The sequence below is a fragment of the Diospyros lotus genome, chromosome 1 (assembly GCF_014633365.1).
Source record: "Diospyros lotus cultivar Yz01 chromosome 1, ASM1463336v1, whole genome shotgun sequence".
NCBI classification, from domain to species: domain Eukaryota; kingdom Viridiplantae; phylum Streptophyta; class Magnoliopsida; order Ericales; family Ebenaceae; genus Diospyros; species Diospyros lotus.
Genome location: NC_068338.1, coordinates 18,579,632 through 18,600,390, shown reverse-complemented (window position 1 = coordinate 18,600,390; position 20,759 = coordinate 18,579,632). Strand labels below are relative to the sequence as shown.

Here is a 20,759-nt window from a genome sequence, read left to right as displayed (position 1 = left end):
CACAATCTCCCTATTTTGCGGCCAAAATCTCGGCTATTAAAGCTTCACAGAAGCTTCGCGAAGCCATTACATTTACAGCATGGGCAGCCTCACACCGCGCACAGCACGTTTTATATACATATATATATAATCCTATATTATATAATAAAATTATATATTAAAATTCTAAAAATTCATTTCCATTTCACTTAAATAATTATCTAATTGTAACTATGCCCTTAATTATCAAATTTATTTGCATTACAATACTGAAAATGCAAGATTAATAATCCAATTCTTAGTTAAAAAGGATAATTTTGCCCCAGTGACCTTACCGGGCTATCATTTCATCCCCAAACCACTGAAGGGTTGATCGTTATGCAAAACCGAAGCCCCCCTAGGGTTCCATTGATTTTTCGAGAGTCTCCTACAACGATTCGGTTTTACCGCCTAAATCATAGCTGTATTTTAGCTGTACCGAAAACTATTCCGAATTCGATTTCTTTCGCCACCATAAATCTTAACTTGGGACGCATATCGAGACCATATCATTTTTCTTAGACAATTTCACTCCGAGGCATTCCCTGTAGTTGATTCGGTACCTAAAATTGCAATAAAATCCATTTTTCGGTATTCTAAACTTATTAAAATTACGTGGCAGCCTTATCTAAACATGGGGTATTACATGTAGTGATTCTCAACATTAGTTAATAGCACGCATCAATCTAAAATTACAAATAAAATGACTTACCAAAATATTGACGTGTTGCTAGTGCGATTCATTGTAGTCTACCTACTCATTATGCACGATCTGGTTCTCATCATCTTTTCCATAAAACTCTTCCCATCTCATCAATTTTTGGATATAATCATCCATAGAGAAAAGTCAAGAACAGAATTAAAATTAACAGAAACAAGAAGAAGCTCTGTAAGTGATCAGAATCAGAAACGTTCGCAAATGTTTAGTGAAAGTGATCGGAGATTGAGCTGCGAAGATCAAAATCAGAAAAGTTCGCAAAAATTTAATGAAAGTGATGGGAGATTGGGCTACGAAGAATTAAGAAAGTAGTTGGGAGAAAGTAGTTAGGTAAGAGTAATAATGGCTTTTTAATAGAGGGTAGTTGAGAAAATAAAATTACGAGTTATAAAGAATACTTTGTCAAGTTGCTAATAGAATTTCTCAAAAAAAGATAAAGAGGCAGAGCGATCGAACGGTGAGCTATCGTGATAGAGGCCGACAATGGAGGCTTTCAGCGACAGCAGCCATTGTGGTGCGTGGCTGTGGACAACAACGATCTTGCTACGACAAGTAAACAACTGTGGTTTTAAATTTTATTTTTATTTTTATTTTTTATTAAATTTTATTTTTATTTTATTTTTATAATGTAGCGAATTTAGAAAACACTTTTAATTTGTATTTAAACTTAATGCAAATAAAATCAATAACCTATTGCACTTTTACGTAAATAGGGTTTTAACAAAAATTATAATCTTTAAAATCATCCAACAATAGATATATATTCTCATATCCTTATTTTTGGACTCAAATTCATAAAATCATAACCCATTGCTCTTCTAATCCAGAGTCAACTTGACATCTTAGATAGAAAAAAACACCGTTTTTTTAGGTAATTGATTACTACGTCCTGTCCTTAATATTTCCGAAATACCTGTTTCTAATCTTTTAATTTGAATTTATTCAAAGCAATTTGCCTCTTTTTTTAAATTATCTTCTGTAACTGAGGCTGGCAACGCCACACAGGGTTAGAAATTTATCCACTTCAAATAGGGTCTCTTTCAAAATATCCCAACAATCCGAAAAATACCCAAAGCAAAATTAAACGTGTCTTAGAATGATGTTCAAACCGTAAACCCTCCTCCTCGAGACCAATCAAAACTTGAATAAAAATCAAGTTCAATGGGGAAAACATCTAAATCTATATCGTAAACAAATGACCAAATTCCTCATCAAAATCTCTCCTCGAGCATTGTTAACCGCCACTATTTCCTTAATGATCACTTGGCATGCTCTTAATAATATCAGAATCGCCTGAAAGCCAAGAAAAAGAAAATAATATTTCAACGAATGAACCAAATATCAGTATCCGAGGATGTCCAAGAAAAAAACTAACTACTTGATCTAGTTAGTATTCGTACCTGGGTCAATTACGCTGAGGCAGCAAACCCGGAAATATTTGCCACAAGCAGTCCCCAGGTCCACATTGTCTGACATCATAAATGAAATTGCCAACTCTTTAGGCAATTACCCAATTTCTCAAGACAACAAACTATGTGCAGTAAAAACGAAAACTCGAAGCTACCAAACAAAGGGGAAAAAAGGACCGGACATTGAAAAGATCTAAATATGCAGCTTGAAGTGGATGGTTCATTACCCCGGTCTCTCATATCTTTACCAAACCGGGTGGGTTCGGAACCTAGTTCCATGAAAAAGCATAACCCACATACATTAACTGAATCAGGTGTTGTCACACTCCAGTAATTCCAGTCGTAAAGCTCAAATATTGAATCAGGGGTTCCAGGAAGCTACCTATGGTAGGGTAATAAGCAAGCTCTCAACACAACATACTTTGGGAAGCTCAAACTAGATTATCTCGATTATTTCTTCCCACTCTTTTAGAGTACTTGTAATGCAGTGGATCGCCTAAATTTCTTTGTTAGCAAAAATTAAAAAATTCCCAAATTATACATGCAATGGAAATACTTAAAAGATTGCTAGCCGATTCAGATCTATGGTTAATATTTTTATTCAGGAGTAATATCAACACCTTCAAATATGAAGACAACCTAATTCACACAATTAACCATATGATGTCCTCCTATCCCCACTCCGATTATGTTTGGAACCATGCTTGTCAAATGCAACACACATTCAGATTTCTGGTACAAATTGATTAAGCCAGTCAAATCTAGTAGATTAATAACCACAAACACGCAGAGCAGTTTCAACAAACACCAAAAAGACCAGATGACTGGAGTAACAAAAAAGTGCAAGCCAAAGAACACAATAAATCCCACTCCAATTACTTGGCTTCAACAACAAGATCCTGTTCCCCATTCCCAGTGTCAAAACCTGCAATGAATAATTCTACAAGTGCATGCCTCATGCCAAGCAATGACTCAACAAATTTGTTCAACAACCAAGTCAGTCATTCAATTTAAAAAACCCAATAGGATTATACTTGAGACCACAGCGACAAGTATGCAATTGTTCAATTCATTAAAAAGAATACGGAGTCTGGTACAGCAAAACAGAAGAGAGTTGTCTAATTTAAAGTACTAGAATCTATAAGTAACACTTTCAGTATTTTTGAAAGAATTCCAGAACCTAAGTTGCAAAAATTAAAATATTTGCTCATAGCATTGGGAAGTGGAAGTAGATGAAACTTTACAGCAACTATCCTATAAATGCTAAAATATAAAAAAAAAAAAGGAAATTCAACAGATTGAAAAATATTGGCAGAGAAGTCAAACAATCTTATGCCTATCTCTTACATGTATAGTAAATAGTTTGCTTGCACCATATGAATGATGATATGAACAAATACTTAAAGATGAAAAAGAAGACTGATTGACCACCAAATCAAAATGCAAAATACAAAGCGCCACACCAAATAAGTAAGCAAAGTGCAACAGCCATCAACGGACTTACTTCCATTGTAGTGGTGAACTCCAATCTTTGCCAACATTGCATAGTACTCAATCTCGGATTTCCTAAGTGGAGGACAGTTGTTGGCAATGATAACGAGTTTTGCTGAAAAACACATAGAGAACACACATTAGCAGACTTTACCCTTCCTTTTTTCATATTCCTTTATGTGAGTAGCACCAGGAAAAGAAAAAAATAACATCCATTCCCATTTGGAGAACAGACGCCTGCACCAAGTAAATACTAAAGCAATTCGATGCCTTCAAAGAATTTAGCGTCATATAAATAATATCATCACAAAAGCATGTAAATGGAACCAGAATTCACTGATTTCTAGCTATCAATGCAAATTTACTTCCACAATTTTCCAATCAAACCAAAAGGCAAAACTATTTTCTCATTGTGACCAATTAAATTCACAATTTTGGTTCAACAAGAAGTCAAATCAGTGCGATACATCAGTGAAATCTATTCATTGTTGCATCGCAAGCCAAAAGAATCACATCACAAAAGGAAAATAAATAAAACCTTAACCACAATGATATAAAAAAACAAAATGCTTATGGGCAAAAGCAAGAACGCCACCTTTGGAGCTCCTGAGTGACTCGAGAACAGTTTTGTATCCCAATGTGTACTTTCCGCTCTTCATCACGAGAGCCAGCCGACTGTTGATGCTCTCATGAGTTTTCTTCTGAATCACACAAATACATCAACAAGATCGAACAGTTAGCGTAGAAATACACCACACCACACCACATATTTATTCAGCAAGAAAAATTCAAAACAAAACGAAAAAATATACAGATATTTAAGTTTCTATTGTAGAAAAACACAATATCTCTTTTCTTCCCACGCGCTTTCCCGGAATCCAAATAAATGAATGAAACACGAAAGAAAAATCACAATCAGATCGATATAGAGAAAGAGATTACAGTTTTCTTGGTGGAGGCGACCATGGTTGGCTGTGGAGGTGAAGAAGAGCGTAGCAGGGAACCAAGAATCCAACCGCTGTAGAGACTGGAGAGACCTCAAAGGAGAAACCCATAGGAGGGAGAGGGAGTATTTATATGAGAGGCTTGGACTAGGGTTTCGGGGTAAATGTATTTCAGTGGGTTTGTGGGCCCACATCAAATCAATAATATTATTGGGCCCAATTTGAAGCCCAATAAAAGACAATAAAATTTTTATTTCCCTGTGCGAGTAATGCACAATTTGCATTATAAATAAAACTTTTGAATATTTAATAAAATAAAAAAAAATTAAATAATTTTCATCAAGTCATGAATTTGTCATAACTCATAATTAGAATAATTATATATTTGATAAAATAAAAAATTATTATTATTAGCTATAAATGCATGGCAAAATTTATTTAGTAGACATAATTAAAATAATTAATAAATTTATAAATTATCAAAACTAGTTTGAAAAAATTGTTTTCAAGTCAATTTATTCTCTTGTAATGTAAAAAAAATAATTTTAAATTAAAAATACGTATATTTTTTATCTATTTAATATTTAAAGCAAAATAATTGACAAATTTTCTGCAACTGTCGCACAGAAAAGAAGCCAGAAAACAACTTGGAGCAGCTTTATTTATATATCTCAACTTAAATTGTTCTCAATGTTCGAAAACTTTGAGGGCCATTTGGAGAAAGTTCATAGAATTTTTAAAATCCACATAAATTTATTTTTTATTATTTTTTATTATTTTTTATCTTTCAATTTGGAATTCATCCGATTTACGCTGGCGTGGGCTCTCCAATAGGAGTGTGCAAAAGTTTGACTTAATCAAATTGAATCGAATCAATCAAAAGTGTCGATTCAGTTCTTTTAGTGTTTCATTATGTTCCATTTAGTTATTTTAGTTTAGTTTAATTCAATTGATAAAATAACTAAATCAATTGAAATATAATAAAATATTATCATCCCTCGCCAATGACAAAGACGAAGGCTGGAGATGGAGATGAAGACGAACACGACGCCGATAGCCCCTTCAGTAAGTTTTCCAGCTACTTTTATTTTTTATTGAAACCTATATCTATTAATATTCAACCATTAGATGCTTTTGATTTTCGAGTATGTGCGTTACCGTGGTTTGGGGAATCGGATGATCGGTTCCAATCATTGGAATCATCGGTCGGTGGCAACAGCAAGGCCGAACTAATGTTCGGTCTCTTGCTTATCACGCTTCAGATTTCGATTAATTCGGTTTCAGTTAATTCGGTTTGTTAGGGTTAGTCGATCGGTTCGGTTCGGTTACTACATATGCTTTGGTTCGGTTTGGTTTGGTTCATGATTTTTAATCGGTTCGGTTTGGTTACAATCGATTGCACACCCCTACCCTCAACCTCTCATGACCAAGTTTCGCGCGCGAGCCAGCTGATCTGGAAGCTTTTTTGTTCATTGATGCATATAAAATATATTTATACTATTCCCTTTCAAATATTTCAGAATTATATTTACACACCAAAATTTCTCAAACTTATTTAATGATATTAATTTTAATATTTAATGTTAGTAAAGGGAAATGAATATTATTTTTATTTTTATTTTGTTATTAATTTAAATAAAACTTTATGAATTATTATATTAGCAGTGAAAAATTATGTTTTGATTTTGATTTTAATTTTAATATATTTAAAAAATTATTAGTTTATTTTTTACTGTTATTAATGTTAGTAAAAATTATTGTGATATCTTTAAATGTCAATTTTTTTAATTTTTATTTAATTTTTTTTATTTTTTAGTGACGCGTTGATCCGTCGCTAAATTTTAAATCTTTATTTAATTTTTTTTTATTTTTTAGAGACGGGTAGACTCCCTCGCTAAATTTTAATTCTTTATTTTTTTTTTGCGAAGGGTTGACTCGTCGCTAAATTTTAATTTTTTTTATATTTTAGCGACGGGGTTGAGCCTGTCGCTAAATTAAAATTTGTTTATTTTTTTAATTGTTAGCGACGGGAAATACCCCGTCGCTAAATTTAAATTTTTTATTTTATTTATTTTTATTTTATTTAAATTTTTAGCTACAGGAGTGGACCCGTAGCTAAATTTTAATTTTTTTTGTTTTTTAGCGACGGGAGTGAACCCGTCGCTAAATTTTAATTTTTTATTTAATTTTTTTTATTTTTTAGTGACGGGGTCACACCCGTTGCTAAAAAAAATAATAAAATAAAAAATAAAAAAATTAAATAAAAAATTAAAATTTAGTGACGAGTAAAAAATAAAAAAAATAAATAAATAAATTCAAATTTGCTAAAAAATAAAAAAAATTAAATAAAAAAATTAAAATTTAGCAACGGGGTCACTCGGATCGCTAAAAATTAAAAAAAATAAAAAAATTAAAATTTAGCGACGGGTCAACCTATCGCTAAAAATAAAAAAATTAAAATGTAGCGACAGGACCCGTCGCTAAAAAATAAAAAGAATTAAATAAAAAATCAAAATTTAGCAACGATGTGACTCCCGTCGCTAAAAATTAAATAAAAAATTTAAATTTAGCGACGGGTCAAGCTCGTCGATAAAAAATAAAAAAAATTAAATAAAAAATAAATAAATAAAAAATTAAAATTTAACTACAGGGTCACTCCCGTCGCTAAAAATTAAAAAAAATTAAATAAAAAAGTTAAAATTTAGAAACAGGATCAACCCCGTCGCTAAAAAATAAAAAAATAAAATAAAAAATTCAAATTTAGCGACTGATTACTCTCATCACTAAAAAATAAGAATAAATAAATAAAAAAAATTAAAATTTAGCGATAAGGTTACTCCGTCGTTAAAAAATAGAACAAATTTAAATAAAAAATTTAAAATTTAGCGACAGAATTTCCTTCGCAAATTCCGTCACTAAATTTAGTGATGGGTATTCCATTACTAATTACATCGCTAAATTAAAAAAATATTTAAAAAAATTAGGGACAAAAATTCCGTCGCTATCCGTCACTAATTAGTGACGGAATAATTCCGTCGCTAAATACGATTTTTCTTGTAGTGTTTACGGCACTAACACCAACAAGTCCATCAAATCTTTATATATAACAAAGTTAATGTGATTAGAAAGTTAACAAACAACACTTATGTATTAAATGTCATAAATGTTTGAGTTTAATGTGTTATGTTAAGTCATATATTAGGTGTTGATAAGAAAATTGTTTTGATGGTAATATTGAAACAGTATATTAAAAATAAATGTTGATAGAATTTTAATCTAGTAAGGTATAGAATCAATCGAATATATCAAAATAATATATCAAAATAATAATCAAGTAAAAATTCTATGTTACTAGAGTAAAATATTGATTTAGGGTATTGAGTTTATGAATTCATCTATTTAATCGAGTATAAGATCTATTGTAATCGAGTAAGCCAAATTTGTATTGCATATAATTGATTACAAGTTATAATGTATTCGTGTGAGTATAAGTCTATACTCGACTAAATATTCTTTTGTAATCGAATAATTATGTCAAGTCTCTGGTGTAGCAATTGTAATCAAATACTTAGATTTTATAATCGAGTAGATAGCTAAATATTCTCGAGTAAAAGCCAAATTGTAATTGAGTATTTATTCTCCAACGTAATCTTTGGAACTTTTGAGTAATCGATTGTATAAATTTGTAATTGAGTAAATGTTAAAGTTTAATCGATTAAAGTATTTTCTTATTTGAGTATCTATATGTTTAAGTCGAGTAAATGTTGGATTAAATCTGCTATGTCTCTATGCTTAAGATCAATCGAGTATCAGTTATTTGTACTCGAGTATATGCTTGTGTTAGTCAAGTAAGCTTAATCTTGTAGTCGAGTGCTTAATAAAAAGTCTCTGTGGCTTGTGAGTTAGTCTAATAATGACTTGCTTTTATTTGAGTGAGACATTTATATAATCGATTACGGGAGATATCTAATCGAGTATGCTTATATAATAATCGAGTATCTCTAGGAGTTAGTCAAGTAATTAGCATCTAATTTCAAATTTTATAGCTGTTACTCAGAGAGCAAAAATAGGACATTTTTATCGTTGAAACATTATTTCTTTATTCTATGAAGTCCAACTGTATTCTCTTACATATGAATGATAAAAATAAAAATATGCATAAAGTGCTTAATGCTTATCTATATATTTTGCATATATCTTCTAACATATTTGACCGTTATTAATCAAATCAAAGAAGTTGTAAGTGTCTGCAGGTTTTAATGCCAAACTTCCAAATCTCAAGCTTTTATAAAAGGCTAAAGTGGTGTTCTCTTTGTGTTTTAGTTTTGAGTTTTAAGTTTTCAATTCATTTTTAGTTTTGCGTTTTAAGTGTCTGTTTTGAGATTTTTGAAAACGTATTTTTTTTTGTAATTTTGAAAAACTATTTCACAAAACAGAAAAATAGAAAACGCGTTTACTTTGAAATTTTGTTTCTTTTTTGTTATTATGATATTTTATTGTATTTAATTATTAAATAATAAAATTAACTCTTTTGAATAAAATTTTATTATTAAAATAAAATAATAAATTTAATTAATAAATTATTAACATACACCTTAACAATAATTTATATTAAATTATACACTTAATAATATAATATATCCTATCTTATGATTTTAATTATAATATAGATATATTATATTTTTAAAATTTTAAATAAATATATATTTTATTTTTAAATTTTAATAATAAATTTTTTAATTCGTTTTTCTCATTTTTAATTTTTTTTCTTTTCTTCCTTGTCTTTTTTCTCTGTTCTTCTTCTCCTTTGGCGCCCTACATCTTCAACTCTGCCAGTCGCCACCGGCCACCGTGGCCGGTGGTTTCCGACGATCAGAGCCAGCCACCTAACATCCACGGCCCCATCGACCAACATACCCAATAACCAGCAAGATTCAACGGCCAAATCTCCTTAGATCTAATAGCAGATGACGATTGAGAGAAAAGATGAGAGATGATAGAACCAGCAAGATCTAATGGCAGGGGTCGATCGATGGCAGCGGGTGAGGATGATGGCTGCTCGTGGCGGTGGCGGAGATAGAGGGCACGGTTGATGGCAGCTCGCGGCTATGACGGAGATGGGGAGCAGTCGAAAGAAAAGAAGAGACATAAGAGGAGCGGTCGACGGCGGATGAGAGGAGCGGTCGACGGCGGTTGAGAGATCGAATGGCGGGGGGAGGGGAGCGATAGATGGCGGCTTTTGGCAGTGGTGGGCGAGGTCGATGGCGGCTTAGCAGCGACGGAGATGGCGGACGCGGTGTTTGGCCAAGGCTTGAGAGAGAGAAAGAGAAGAGATGAGAGAGACAGAGTGAGGGAGAAGAGATGCAAGATTGGAGGGTTGGGGTGGGGGAGGGGGGGCTGCTGTGCGTGCATTTTCCGTGTTTTCCATTTTTGTGTGTGGGTTTTCTTTACAAATTTTTTTCTTGTTTTTGAAAATGTGTTTTTGAAAATAGAAAAGAGAACGTGTTTTCAGTGTTTTGAAAAATTAAAAACTCAAAACGAGTTGAAAACAACAAAGAGAATAGGCCCTAAGTGTTTCATAGAAATCGATGTTGATGCCATGCTTGTGACTGATATATATTATGGCTGTTGTTCGAGCAACAGAGAGCCAATCTTTACATCGCAAGCCTAATTCTTTTTCGGCCTATAACAAATGCTTGAGTGAGCGTTCTTCCAATTTATTCTTTTTTCACTCCAAGCTATCATCTAGTACAGTTTCTTGTAAATCCTTTTAGACCAGATATGTATAAGAGAGTTGAGTACTTAATTCATTCATTTTTGTAACTCTCTTTTGTTCAAGAGAATACTTGGTATTATTGTAATATCTTATATTTTCTCTTGAGTTATTTCTTTTACATTTCTTTGTGAAAATCTTGTAAAAGGTTATGCTTGTAACTTTGAAAAGCAATGTCTTGGTTGTGGCTGAGCCAAGTGTGAAAAAACCTAATGTAAAGATTACAACTGCTCTTGTAGAAGTTGAGGTTCCTACTTAACCTGTTAAAAGTGTAGGTTACTGCTTAATCTATAAAAGGTGGGAGTCCTATTTAGCCAATTCAAAGTGGAGGTTACTGCTTAGCCTGTAAAAGATGAGGTTCTTGCTTAACCCGTAAAAGTGGAGGTGATAGTTAAACCTAGAAGAACTAATATCCTTAGGAAATGTGCTCAAATCCTTAGTGAACAGTTAAGGTAGTGAACTAGGTAGTTGGTCGAACCACTCTAAAATTGTTGTATCCATATTACTTATCTTTGATAATTCTATTTTTAACTGCATTTATCTCTTATCTGTTATAAAAATAGTTTTCATGCATAAATTCATCTCATAATAGTTTTTTTTTTTAAATTGTCACTAAAAATGTTTTCTTCATTGGAATCATCTTAAAGAATACCCCTTGCATCTTTAAAATTGTTTTGCTAATTCATTACTTTAGTTGATGCCCTTTGTTATTACATAAAATTTATATGTTCAAATCTATTGAACATTCAATTTTAATATAATATCTCTTTTATTCTATATTATAAAGTTACATGATTTTTCCATCATCAAACATTTCTGCTTTAGCTTTCATGGTATATATAAAAAGCTTTTCAAATATCAATTTGCATTACATAAAAAAAAGTTATTCAACTTTCTCTTCATACATTTTCATTTATTATACATCATTATATTATTATTTTCATGTATATCAAATGTTTAAAATTTTTCAAAAGAATCTATATGAAAATTCTTTTATGATGCATATATGCTTATATATATTTTCTGTTGTTGCATCTGGTTTTAGTTTAAGAAAAATGATATCATCAAATAACTTTACTACATCATTTCTTCAAATATTTTCATTATTGCAAAAAATATTAAAACACCCGATTCACCTCTCTCTTAAGTGATCTTTCACTTAGGAATTGAAATAACATTTCGTATAGAATTCAGAATATGTAAACAATCATATAATTCCAGTACATATCCAGAAGGTAAAGATACAGAAGTAGCCCCTATAACTAATGCAACAACGCTTGCCCTATTGCCCACTTTGAGAACTATTTTGCATTTCCCAAGCGCCCTACTTTAACTACGATCCTGTGCAGACAAGCAAATATGGGATGTAGCACCAGAATTCACAATCCAAAAAATAGGGTATCGACCAATCATAAGATCAGTCTCAATAACACATAAAAAAGAAGGCATACCTTGACCCTCTGGGTGCTTACCCTTTAAGTTCCGTAGATAGTCCGAATAATTTCTCTTCCAGTGCCCCCTCTGGCCGCAAAAGTAACAAGTTCCCTTGTCTATCACCTCCTTGCCCTTAGATTCAGTCTAACCTCCACCTCTTCTTGCCTCGAGAACACGTTTATTCCTTTTCCTAGATTTTTCATTATTCTAGGAAAAGACGAGACAACAACAAAAACTCATTATCTACCCTTACCCTTCATTTGCGACTGGACGGTTGTCAACATATTTAACAACTTAGGGAGTGTATATTCAATCTTATTCATATAAAAATAAGTGATAATGGAAGAAAATGACTCTGACAACAATTGCAGTATCAAGCCATACGGAGTTGAGGATCCATGGGAAATTCCAAAATGTCTAACTGACTAATCCAATTGATCATGTTGATAACGTGATTTTTCACATTAGCCCCCTCAACCATCTGGGCCCCAAAATAGCTTTTTTAATATCTCATACCAAGCTGTTCTATTATGCTCGCCATACAAGTCTTTAAAATTTTGGATCATGCTTGCAGCACTCAAAAAATTCTCATGCTGGTGCTGCAAGTCATTGGACATGAATGAGAGCATATAATTTCGAGCTCTCAACTCACGTTCTTTTAGATTCTCCCAAGTTACCAGTCACTCATTCAAGGATATCTATAGGTGGAGTATAATATAAGACATCATCTATCTTTTCCATACTGAATTATTTTCAGGTTACTGAACCAGTCAGAAAATTTTGGACTAGTGAGCCTATTGGTATCTAGAATTTGTGATAATAGATTAAGATTTATCATTTTATCTACAAACAATAAATAGATATATTAATATTTTATTTTTGTAAAACTTCATTTAATAAAATATTTTTATATTAAATGGATACTCTCACTAATTTTTTCGAATTTTGCATTTCCCAGGCAAGAAATGTGATCCTTATTCAGGATCCAATAGTGGGTGATTAAATTCTTTTTCATAAGAATATCCCTCACATTTTAGTTATTTGAAGTATTATCATAATTGAGTAGGCAACACTTGCCACCACATCATATGTGGAGCTCAACATTTAGCTTCTAACCCATCATAAACCTCACATTTTAATTATTTGGTTTGATGGACTAGTTAAATCTCACCCACTATCTGGCTAAGTGCAATGAGTTGAGCATTACTCTCTCTCACATTTTAGTTATTTGGTTTGGTGAAACCCATTAAATACTGTTCAATTTCATGGTTAATAAGAGAAATCAAACATTTTTTCATAAAATGTACCCTCACATGTTAGTTATTGGATACACTTAATTAGACTAATGAACCCCTACACTAGTGGAAAGTCACAATCATTGTTGTTAAAATCCCGATTTTATGCGTACGATTTTACGATTTTACGATTCGAAGACCCCTAAACGATTCAAATCCTATATAAAATCCAATTTGGGATAAAATCCTATAAAATCTCAATTTTACATATACGATTTTACGCTTTAGAGATCCCCAAACGATTTTACGATTCAAAGACCTTCATTGATTTAAGTTGCAATTTAGAGGATGTTTTCCAACGTCTTAATGTCACATAACATCTGATATTGGAACTTATGCAATGAATTGTTATATTTTGCCTCTAAATTGAAACTTGATTTAACATTGATTGTATAAGTTCCAATGTCACATAGCATCTAACATTAATTGCATAAGTTCCAATTTACTTGATTTAAATTATAATTTTTACTTGATTAACATTGATTGCATAAGTAAATCAAGACAAACAAGTAATTAATTAATGGATCACCAAACCCCAAATCGGGATTTTACTTGATTTAATCAATGTTAAATTAAGAAAAAAATGCAACATAAATCTAATGGAAGATGTTGAAAGGATCCTTTAAAGAATTTTAAGCTATATTTTACCTCTAAATTACCTATATTTTGCCTTTAAATTGCCTATACCAATCTGCTAGTTTTTGAACTATATTTTGGAAGTATCATTTTTTGAACTATAATAAGAAATAATCAGGTTATTAAAAGATATTAACTTATTTTCTGCAAAATTATGTTATTATAAACATATATTTACAAAAATTGAAGGGTATTTTTAATTATCTCTAAAATCTTACGATTTTACGATCCAATTTTATGGACACTTTTTCGATCTCACTTAAAATCCCGATTTTAACAACCTTGGTCACGATGAATCAAATTCACCACTTAAATCTAATATTGGTTTGCACATGGGAAGATTTTTAGGGCTTCTATATTTAAGGTCTTATCATATACCATTCATTCCATCATACAACTATTACATAATAAAATGAACAATAAAAAAACCATAATGACCATGGGCTTGTGCATAGAATAAACCTGAGTCTCTAAGGTTTAAACCATGCCACACATCACATCCAACTTGATATGATGGACTGCTTGCTTCATTGCTTCTTGATTCAAAATCCATAAATTCTTTGATGTCGTCTTCATTTACAACATTTGTAAAACAAAAATTAAAGGAAACTACTCGAGTCTTATGTCTCAGTACATAACTGAATGAATAAATTATTACAAATCGAAATAAATCAATCGAAGCCCCTGTAACATTCATTCATTCATAACAAGCCCATGTTCATCTTGAACATACATCTACTTCTATTGCTTCAAAACTATTTTGAAAATATTTATATCAAATGCAAGTGTCAAATATTACAACCGGACATTCATACATGCATACTTTACACCCTGAGTTGATGTCCAATGCGAGTTACTACACAATCATCAACCTTTAGTCATGTAGAGCATGTTGTCTAGGCTTCGCAGTATGTAGGAGTCGACTACTACCTAAAGAAAGTCGACTATAACACATCTACAACCAGAGTTGACTTGTTCTTGAAGGAGTTGACTGTGTTCTTCCGAGAGTCGACTCTTGTTCATAAGCAGTCGACTCTCCTAGGATGCACAACCGAAATAAATCACTTTACAACCATTAAATGCCAAACCTTCATCTCTGTTGTTGTATTGTATTTTTTGATATATGAGAAAATGTGTTTGATGAAAAACCTATCTTAGAATAAAAAATCTTTTATGGAAATCTCATCTTTCAAAATAAGATTTTTATATTTCAAAACATACATAAATAGTGTTTGGCACGAATATTCAAATATTTGAAAAATCCAAAGTTCATGCATCATGTTTCGAAACATCATTCTGCTATGTTTCTATACCTGTTTCGAAATGCCTTAAATGTTTGTTAAATCTGCATGCTATATTTCAAAACCTACTTTAATATCTTGTCTTTAACGGATATAATTAACCAAAATTCTATTTCTTGGTATATATATCAATTCTTTGAAGACAAGAAGTACATCTTACAAGGACATACACGAGAACACACATACAAGAGACACAAGATACATACTCAAGCACTTGTGAATGAAATCTTTTTGTCAAGCTCTCAAAGAAGATCCATTCAATCAATCCTTGATGTGCATTGTGGTGTGAAAATGAGAAGCAACTGAAACTGACGTCTCATCCTTCTAAGATCTCCTCACCTCAAACCAAGAGGTTTGTACAGCCATTTGGTAAGGTATCTTATTACATTAAATTTGTTGGGGTGTAAAAGATAAGTTTTATTTATCTTGTTAATGGTTGTAAGGTTTGAGTTTAGCCTTAAAAGTCATTGTGGTGTAAGGTTTGAGTTAAGTCATAAAAACTCATCGTGTACAAGGTTTTAGGGTGCACCGTGGTAAAACCCTTGATGTGATTGATTATTAGTGAAAATGATTGTGTTTGAAAATCCTTCAAGTAGGTAAGCTTGAAGGTAATGGACTAGGTAAGGTGCCGAACCACTATAAATCTGGTGTGCACTTACTTTACTATTTTACTTACCTATTCTCATTGTTCATGCTTTCAAAAGAAACGTTTTCAAAAGTTAAAAGTTTCAAAATAAGCAAAATATATATGAATGTTTCGAAACATCCTCATTTAGGTTTCGAAACATACTTAACATAAATGTTGATTTCGAAACAAACTCCTTAATATTTCGAAACATAGTGTTCTGCAAACAATATGTCTTTAAACTATCGAAAAATTTACCCTATTCCTAATTCACCCCCCATCTTGGGATATATTTGTCATCATTTGGAACTAACAACCTTTAACCTTTAGGAGTGGACGAATGACTAATATTAACTACAAAACCAGAAGAAAAATTCAAAATAAATACCACAGAGAGAAAGAGAGAGACAGAGAGACGCGATGAGAGAAGAGAATGACCGAATAATCGAAACCTTACCTCTACTGACGGTTGACGACAAAGGGAAAGGGTTTATCTCAGTTAGGATTAAGGTTTCTCTCGGTGGATGAAGGCGATGAATGACCGAATGAGCTTACTGATGGTGACAAACCGGCGATAAGGTTTCTCTCAATTAAGATTAGGGTTTCTCTCGGAGTTTCTGTCTTGGTCTCTCTCTCAATCTTTCTCACGTCCAATGCTTGGTCTGGATAGCCTAAAACCTCTCGGTCTCTCGAATACATAGTTAGGATTAGGGTTTCTTCACAAAACGACGTTGTTTTATGAAGAATAAAAACAATCTCGTTTTGAATGTTGGTCGGTTTGGTTTGTTCGATTATTTCGACAACACTAACTGAACCAAAATCGATTTTTCAAAAAAATGTTAACCGAATTGATAACTGACATCTAAGTAACCGAATTGATAACTGACATCTAAATAACCGAATTGAACCGTCGATTTGGTCGATTCAATTCGATTAATTCAGTCTAATCGAACTTGCTCACTCCTAAATGTGATTAGATTACAGTAGAAATTATTAAATGTCACGATCGACCTACAACTGCATGCATAAACTTTGCCTAGATTGGGTAGAAATGATAGGCTTATACATGTGATGTTAGAAAAATATTATTGGTACATCATTGTGTACATTTTGGACTACACAATGATACTAAAATATCTTTCACTTAAGGCAGTGAAGTGCAGTGAGGCAAAGCGATGAGACGGGGGAGGTATTTTTATGTAATGCATTATGTAATTCAAGGTGTACACAATAATGTATCTATAACATGGTCTGTGATGTTAAATGTGTATGGTGATGTCAATGTCAATGTTCAATCAAAAAATAACATTAGTTTCAAATGGGTTTCTTAATATTTTTGATAGGAAAATGCTATTGGTACATCTTTATGTACACTTTAGGCTACATAAAGGTATATCAATGACAAAAAAATCCCTCACGAGGTGCATAGAGACGGTGAAACATATATGAGATGCAAGGTATTTTGGTAGTCCAAAATGTACAAAATGGATGTAAACCTAGCAAGCATGATTCTTTTTGATATTATGTTACGTAAGAGTTCTGTTTGTTTATAAGCATGCTTTGAGATCAGTTGCATGCCAGCTCTTCTAAACAACATTTGATGGTTTAGGTATATTTCACTTGATATTATATCCATTGCCATTGGATTTGGAGCTAGTAAGTCACAGAGGAAGGCCTCAGCTTCAAGGGCGCTCATAACCTCTCTGAGTTCAGTGCATTCCCGGAATCTACATCTCTTGGGTCTAGGGTTTGCCCTGTCCGTTATGGCCGAAGTGATCAACATGCCGGTTGACTCTCTCGACCACCGTCAAGAAGGGAAGGACAACAAGCCCCCTGCCGCCGCCGATGAGGACTCCGATTCGCCGCCACCGCCGCCTCCTCCGGCCAAGCGACGCGACAGGGACTCAAGGGAGAGGAGGGACGATGGAGATTCCGACCGTCGTCGGGCCAGTGGAGACTATTACGATCGCAACCGCTCACCGCCGCCTCCTACCCTGAGGGAGAGGGATTATAAGCGCCGTGCCAGCCCTAGCCCCCCTCCCCCTTACCGGGATCGCCGCCCCCGCTCGCCACAACACCCGCCGTTCAAGCGCTCGCGGAGGGATGATGCTGGGTATGACGGGAGGCGTGGCAGCCCCAGAGGTGGTTATGGTTCCAGTGATAGAAGGTTGGCCAGCAATTCTACTATCTTGAGTGATTTATGTATATCTTCTGCTACAACCTGTGTAATGGTTTTTAATTGGGCGAATCCTGTTGAGAGTTTAATGCATTTCGAGGGGTTTGCCCGTTGGTAATTTTGTTATGGGAAATCATGCTCATAGGCTGCCGTCAGTTATAGAAGTCAACATGGATTTAAAAGGTCTTCCAGTGGTAGTTTTTGCTTCTACGGCACTTGTTCTGCTAGAGGTTGTTGCCTGCTTGCTGGGCATTGGTGCTATTAAAGAAGTGTTTCTTGGTGAGTTTAGCTATATTTACATTGGTTTTAGGTAGAGTATGTTGAGTGCTTTTGGATTGCAGTTATGTTCTGACGTGGGCTTGGAATTACATTATTGATGTGCAAATGTATTGGTGGTAGAAGGTACGCCATTTGTTATTTTAGATTGAATTGCTGGAGGTACCATATGGGCTTTGTCCTGTATGATAAGTTTTTAGCCAGTTTAGCATAACTTTTACCAATCTAAAACACTTCCATGTTATGTTTGGCCTTGCAATGAATAGCTCAAGTTCTATATTGGATATATAAAGTCCCTGCAAGACTTTGGTGGTCCTATTATGGCAGTACTTAGGCTGACGTTGCTATTCTATGCTATATATCGCTGCTGTTTGATTGAATCTTTGGGCTTGTGTTAACCCCTTTGCTCTCTGTTTTCTTAGTTTCAGAGATGTTTGCACACCATAGCATGCGACCTTGCTTCCTTAATCACTAAATGGAATGACCTTGATGCCTAATTGTTTTAAGCTAACTTTTTAATGGTTACTAGAAGAAAAACTAAAAATTTGGGAATATCACTGAGATGGGTTCTAGTTGTGAGTCCAAGGACCATTCAAAACATGCCCTCCCATCCTCTAGCTATGGCTTATATAAAGCCTAACAGCCTTCCAAATGCACCCTTGTGCAGTACAACTATAAGCATAACTGCCTATAGCTAAGAACAAACATTGATAATAGAAAAGGAATTACTGTGTAATGCATGTAAGCTAACTACTACTATATTTACTAATCTATCATTGGAGATGCTTGGGATCGTGACATGACTACACCAAAATAACCTCTCAGATCAAGACTGGAACTTGAAGAGTCTGACTTTGGAACAAGCTTGTGGGCTTATGAATGTTTTTGTTTGCTTAATGTATTGCATATTATATCTAAACTTTAATGAATATAGATTTCTACTAAATAGAGTAGTGTCCTTAATGTACTCTTCTTGTAATGGTAACAGCTTTCAAATTTAAAAAATGCATTTTTTGTTGGTCTATTTGGAATAAGAGTAGCTGCTAGGTAGCCAGGTGCCTTCATGGTGGTGGTGTGTTCATGAAGGCTCTTTTTCCAAAAGTTTGTGTTTGTTTGGAGTTGGAGGTTTTGGTGCAAGTTCCCTTTTTTACCTGCCTGCTTTTCAAGTTTCAACATATTTAAGGATTATTGTTTTATAGAAACCATGTTCAAAGGACACTCCACCTTGTACTTCATTTTGTTCTTGTTTACTTTATAACCTGTCTTCTAGATGGGATTTTTTTTTTCTTTGGTATACTTTCTTTGCCTTAGCTAGTTAGCTAAAATACTTGTCCTCTTCTTTTATTTTCTTAAACTGTATATGCTTATCCGTCAGCGTTCAATTTTATCTAATATTTCAGGTTTGGGTATGATTATCCATATGATCGTGAAGTGGGGGGCAGGCCTGGTTATGCTGATGAAAAGCCTCATGGTCGATACATTGGCCGTACATCTGGTGGCTATCCAAGTGGCCCGTTTAGTAAGCTCTGAAATTTTTACTGTAAATACGTGACATGACTGATCAAGAATGTTAATGTTTGTTTTGGATTTTTACTTAAGTATTTTGATAAATAGCTTCCTAGTCTACTTTTTGTATTATTTAAAAATATTATAAAGCTTCTAGGCTGTCTTTCACTAATTAATATCAAAACAGTTACTGTAGCATGGAAGAAATTCCTGGTGTTTGAGCTTTAGTTTTTAGCTGTGGTATTTCCAGTCTTGAAATTTATCAAATGCTTTTTCTTCTCCAGTGTCAGTTGGGGTATTTTCAACTATACATAGTGATAGTTATTTGGCTTTCTTTTCCCCAGTACAATTAAACTCCCTTTGATGGTAAAGAATGGTTGTTAACCCATCTAAAATGCATACATGTACTAATAACAGTCGTGTGATTTGTCTGTACAAATACTTGTCTCTAAAGCATTTGAAAACTAGGGAAATATTTACAACGGTCATTACTGGACCTGAATTAGGAGCAAATATGCTTTGGAATTGTTGGACGAGATTGGGTGTTCAAGTTTAAAAAGGAAAGATAAGGTGGTTGGATAAGATAAGACTTAAAGATTTAAAAGATAAGGAAGCCTGGAAGATAAGATAAAGCTTCAAGATTCAAGGGAATGATTCAGCTTGAAATCAGAAGATAAATTCCAGCATTTTGAATCTTAGTTATTGTTATCTAAATTTGATTTTGTTCCTGTTTTCAAGGAGATAGAATAGATAATTTGTACTTGTATAAATACCTCTCCCTGGATTCAATAAATTTTCAAGTAAGCTTTCAAGAATTCAGCTTATTTCAGGAACACCAAAATGTTTGACTTACGCTTGCTATTCCTAACAACTTGAGGGCTTTTTTCTGCATTAGCTGTAACCATCTTAGTTGACCTTGTGGATTATATTCTGGACTAATTGCTGGATGATGTACAACAACAATCAAAAGTCTTAATCTCTCTCGGCGGGGTAGGTTATGTGAATTCTAGATCTCCAATCATCTATATCCGTGGCCATTGCAAGCCTTTATATCCCATGCCATGTCTAATGTTTCCTACCAAGTTCTTTTTGATCTTTCTCTCCCTCTTTTGTTATACTTTTTTTCTATTTCATCCATTCATCTCATAGGTGCTTCT

The 20,759-nt window shown here is 33.3% G+C and overlaps 2 protein-coding genes across 5 annotated transcripts in view; one reads left to right on the top strand and one right to left on the bottom strand.

Moving 5' to 3' along the window:
* Nucleotides 1-1,740: 1,740 nt before the first annotated feature.
* Nucleotides 1,741-4,712, bottom strand: LOC127795229 (60S ribosomal protein L30-like). Its single transcript, XM_052326774.1, has 5 exons — nt 4,579-4,712; nt 4,232-4,337; nt 3,650-3,751; nt 2,137-2,205; nt 1,741-2,029 (listed from the first exon to the last, which is right to left on the bottom strand). The coding sequence occupies exons 1-5, from the start codon at nt 4,600-4,602 to the stop codon at nt 1,989-1,991; spliced, it is 342 nt and encodes a 113-aa protein (XP_052182734.1). The 5' UTR covers nt 4,603-4,712; the 3' UTR covers nt 1,741-1,988.
* Nucleotides 4,713-17,225: 12,513 nt separating this feature from the next.
* Nucleotides 17,226-20,759, top strand: part of LOC127806273 (serrate RNA effector molecule-like) — a 76,433-nt gene continuing 72,899 nt past the window's right edge. For 2 of the 4 annotated variants that reach the window (XM_052343491.1, XM_052343483.1), the window contains exons 1-2: nt 17,226-17,811; nt 19,497-19,615. In XM_052343491.1, the coding sequence (XP_052199451.1) occupies nt 17,408-17,811; nt 19,497-19,615 (523 nt within the window). In that variant the 5' untranslated portion in view covers nt 17,226-17,407. The remainder of the gene's footprint in view (nt 17,812-19,496; nt 19,616-20,759) is intronic. The other 2 variants (XM_052343475.1, XM_052343467.1) reach the window with 1 other exon arrangement.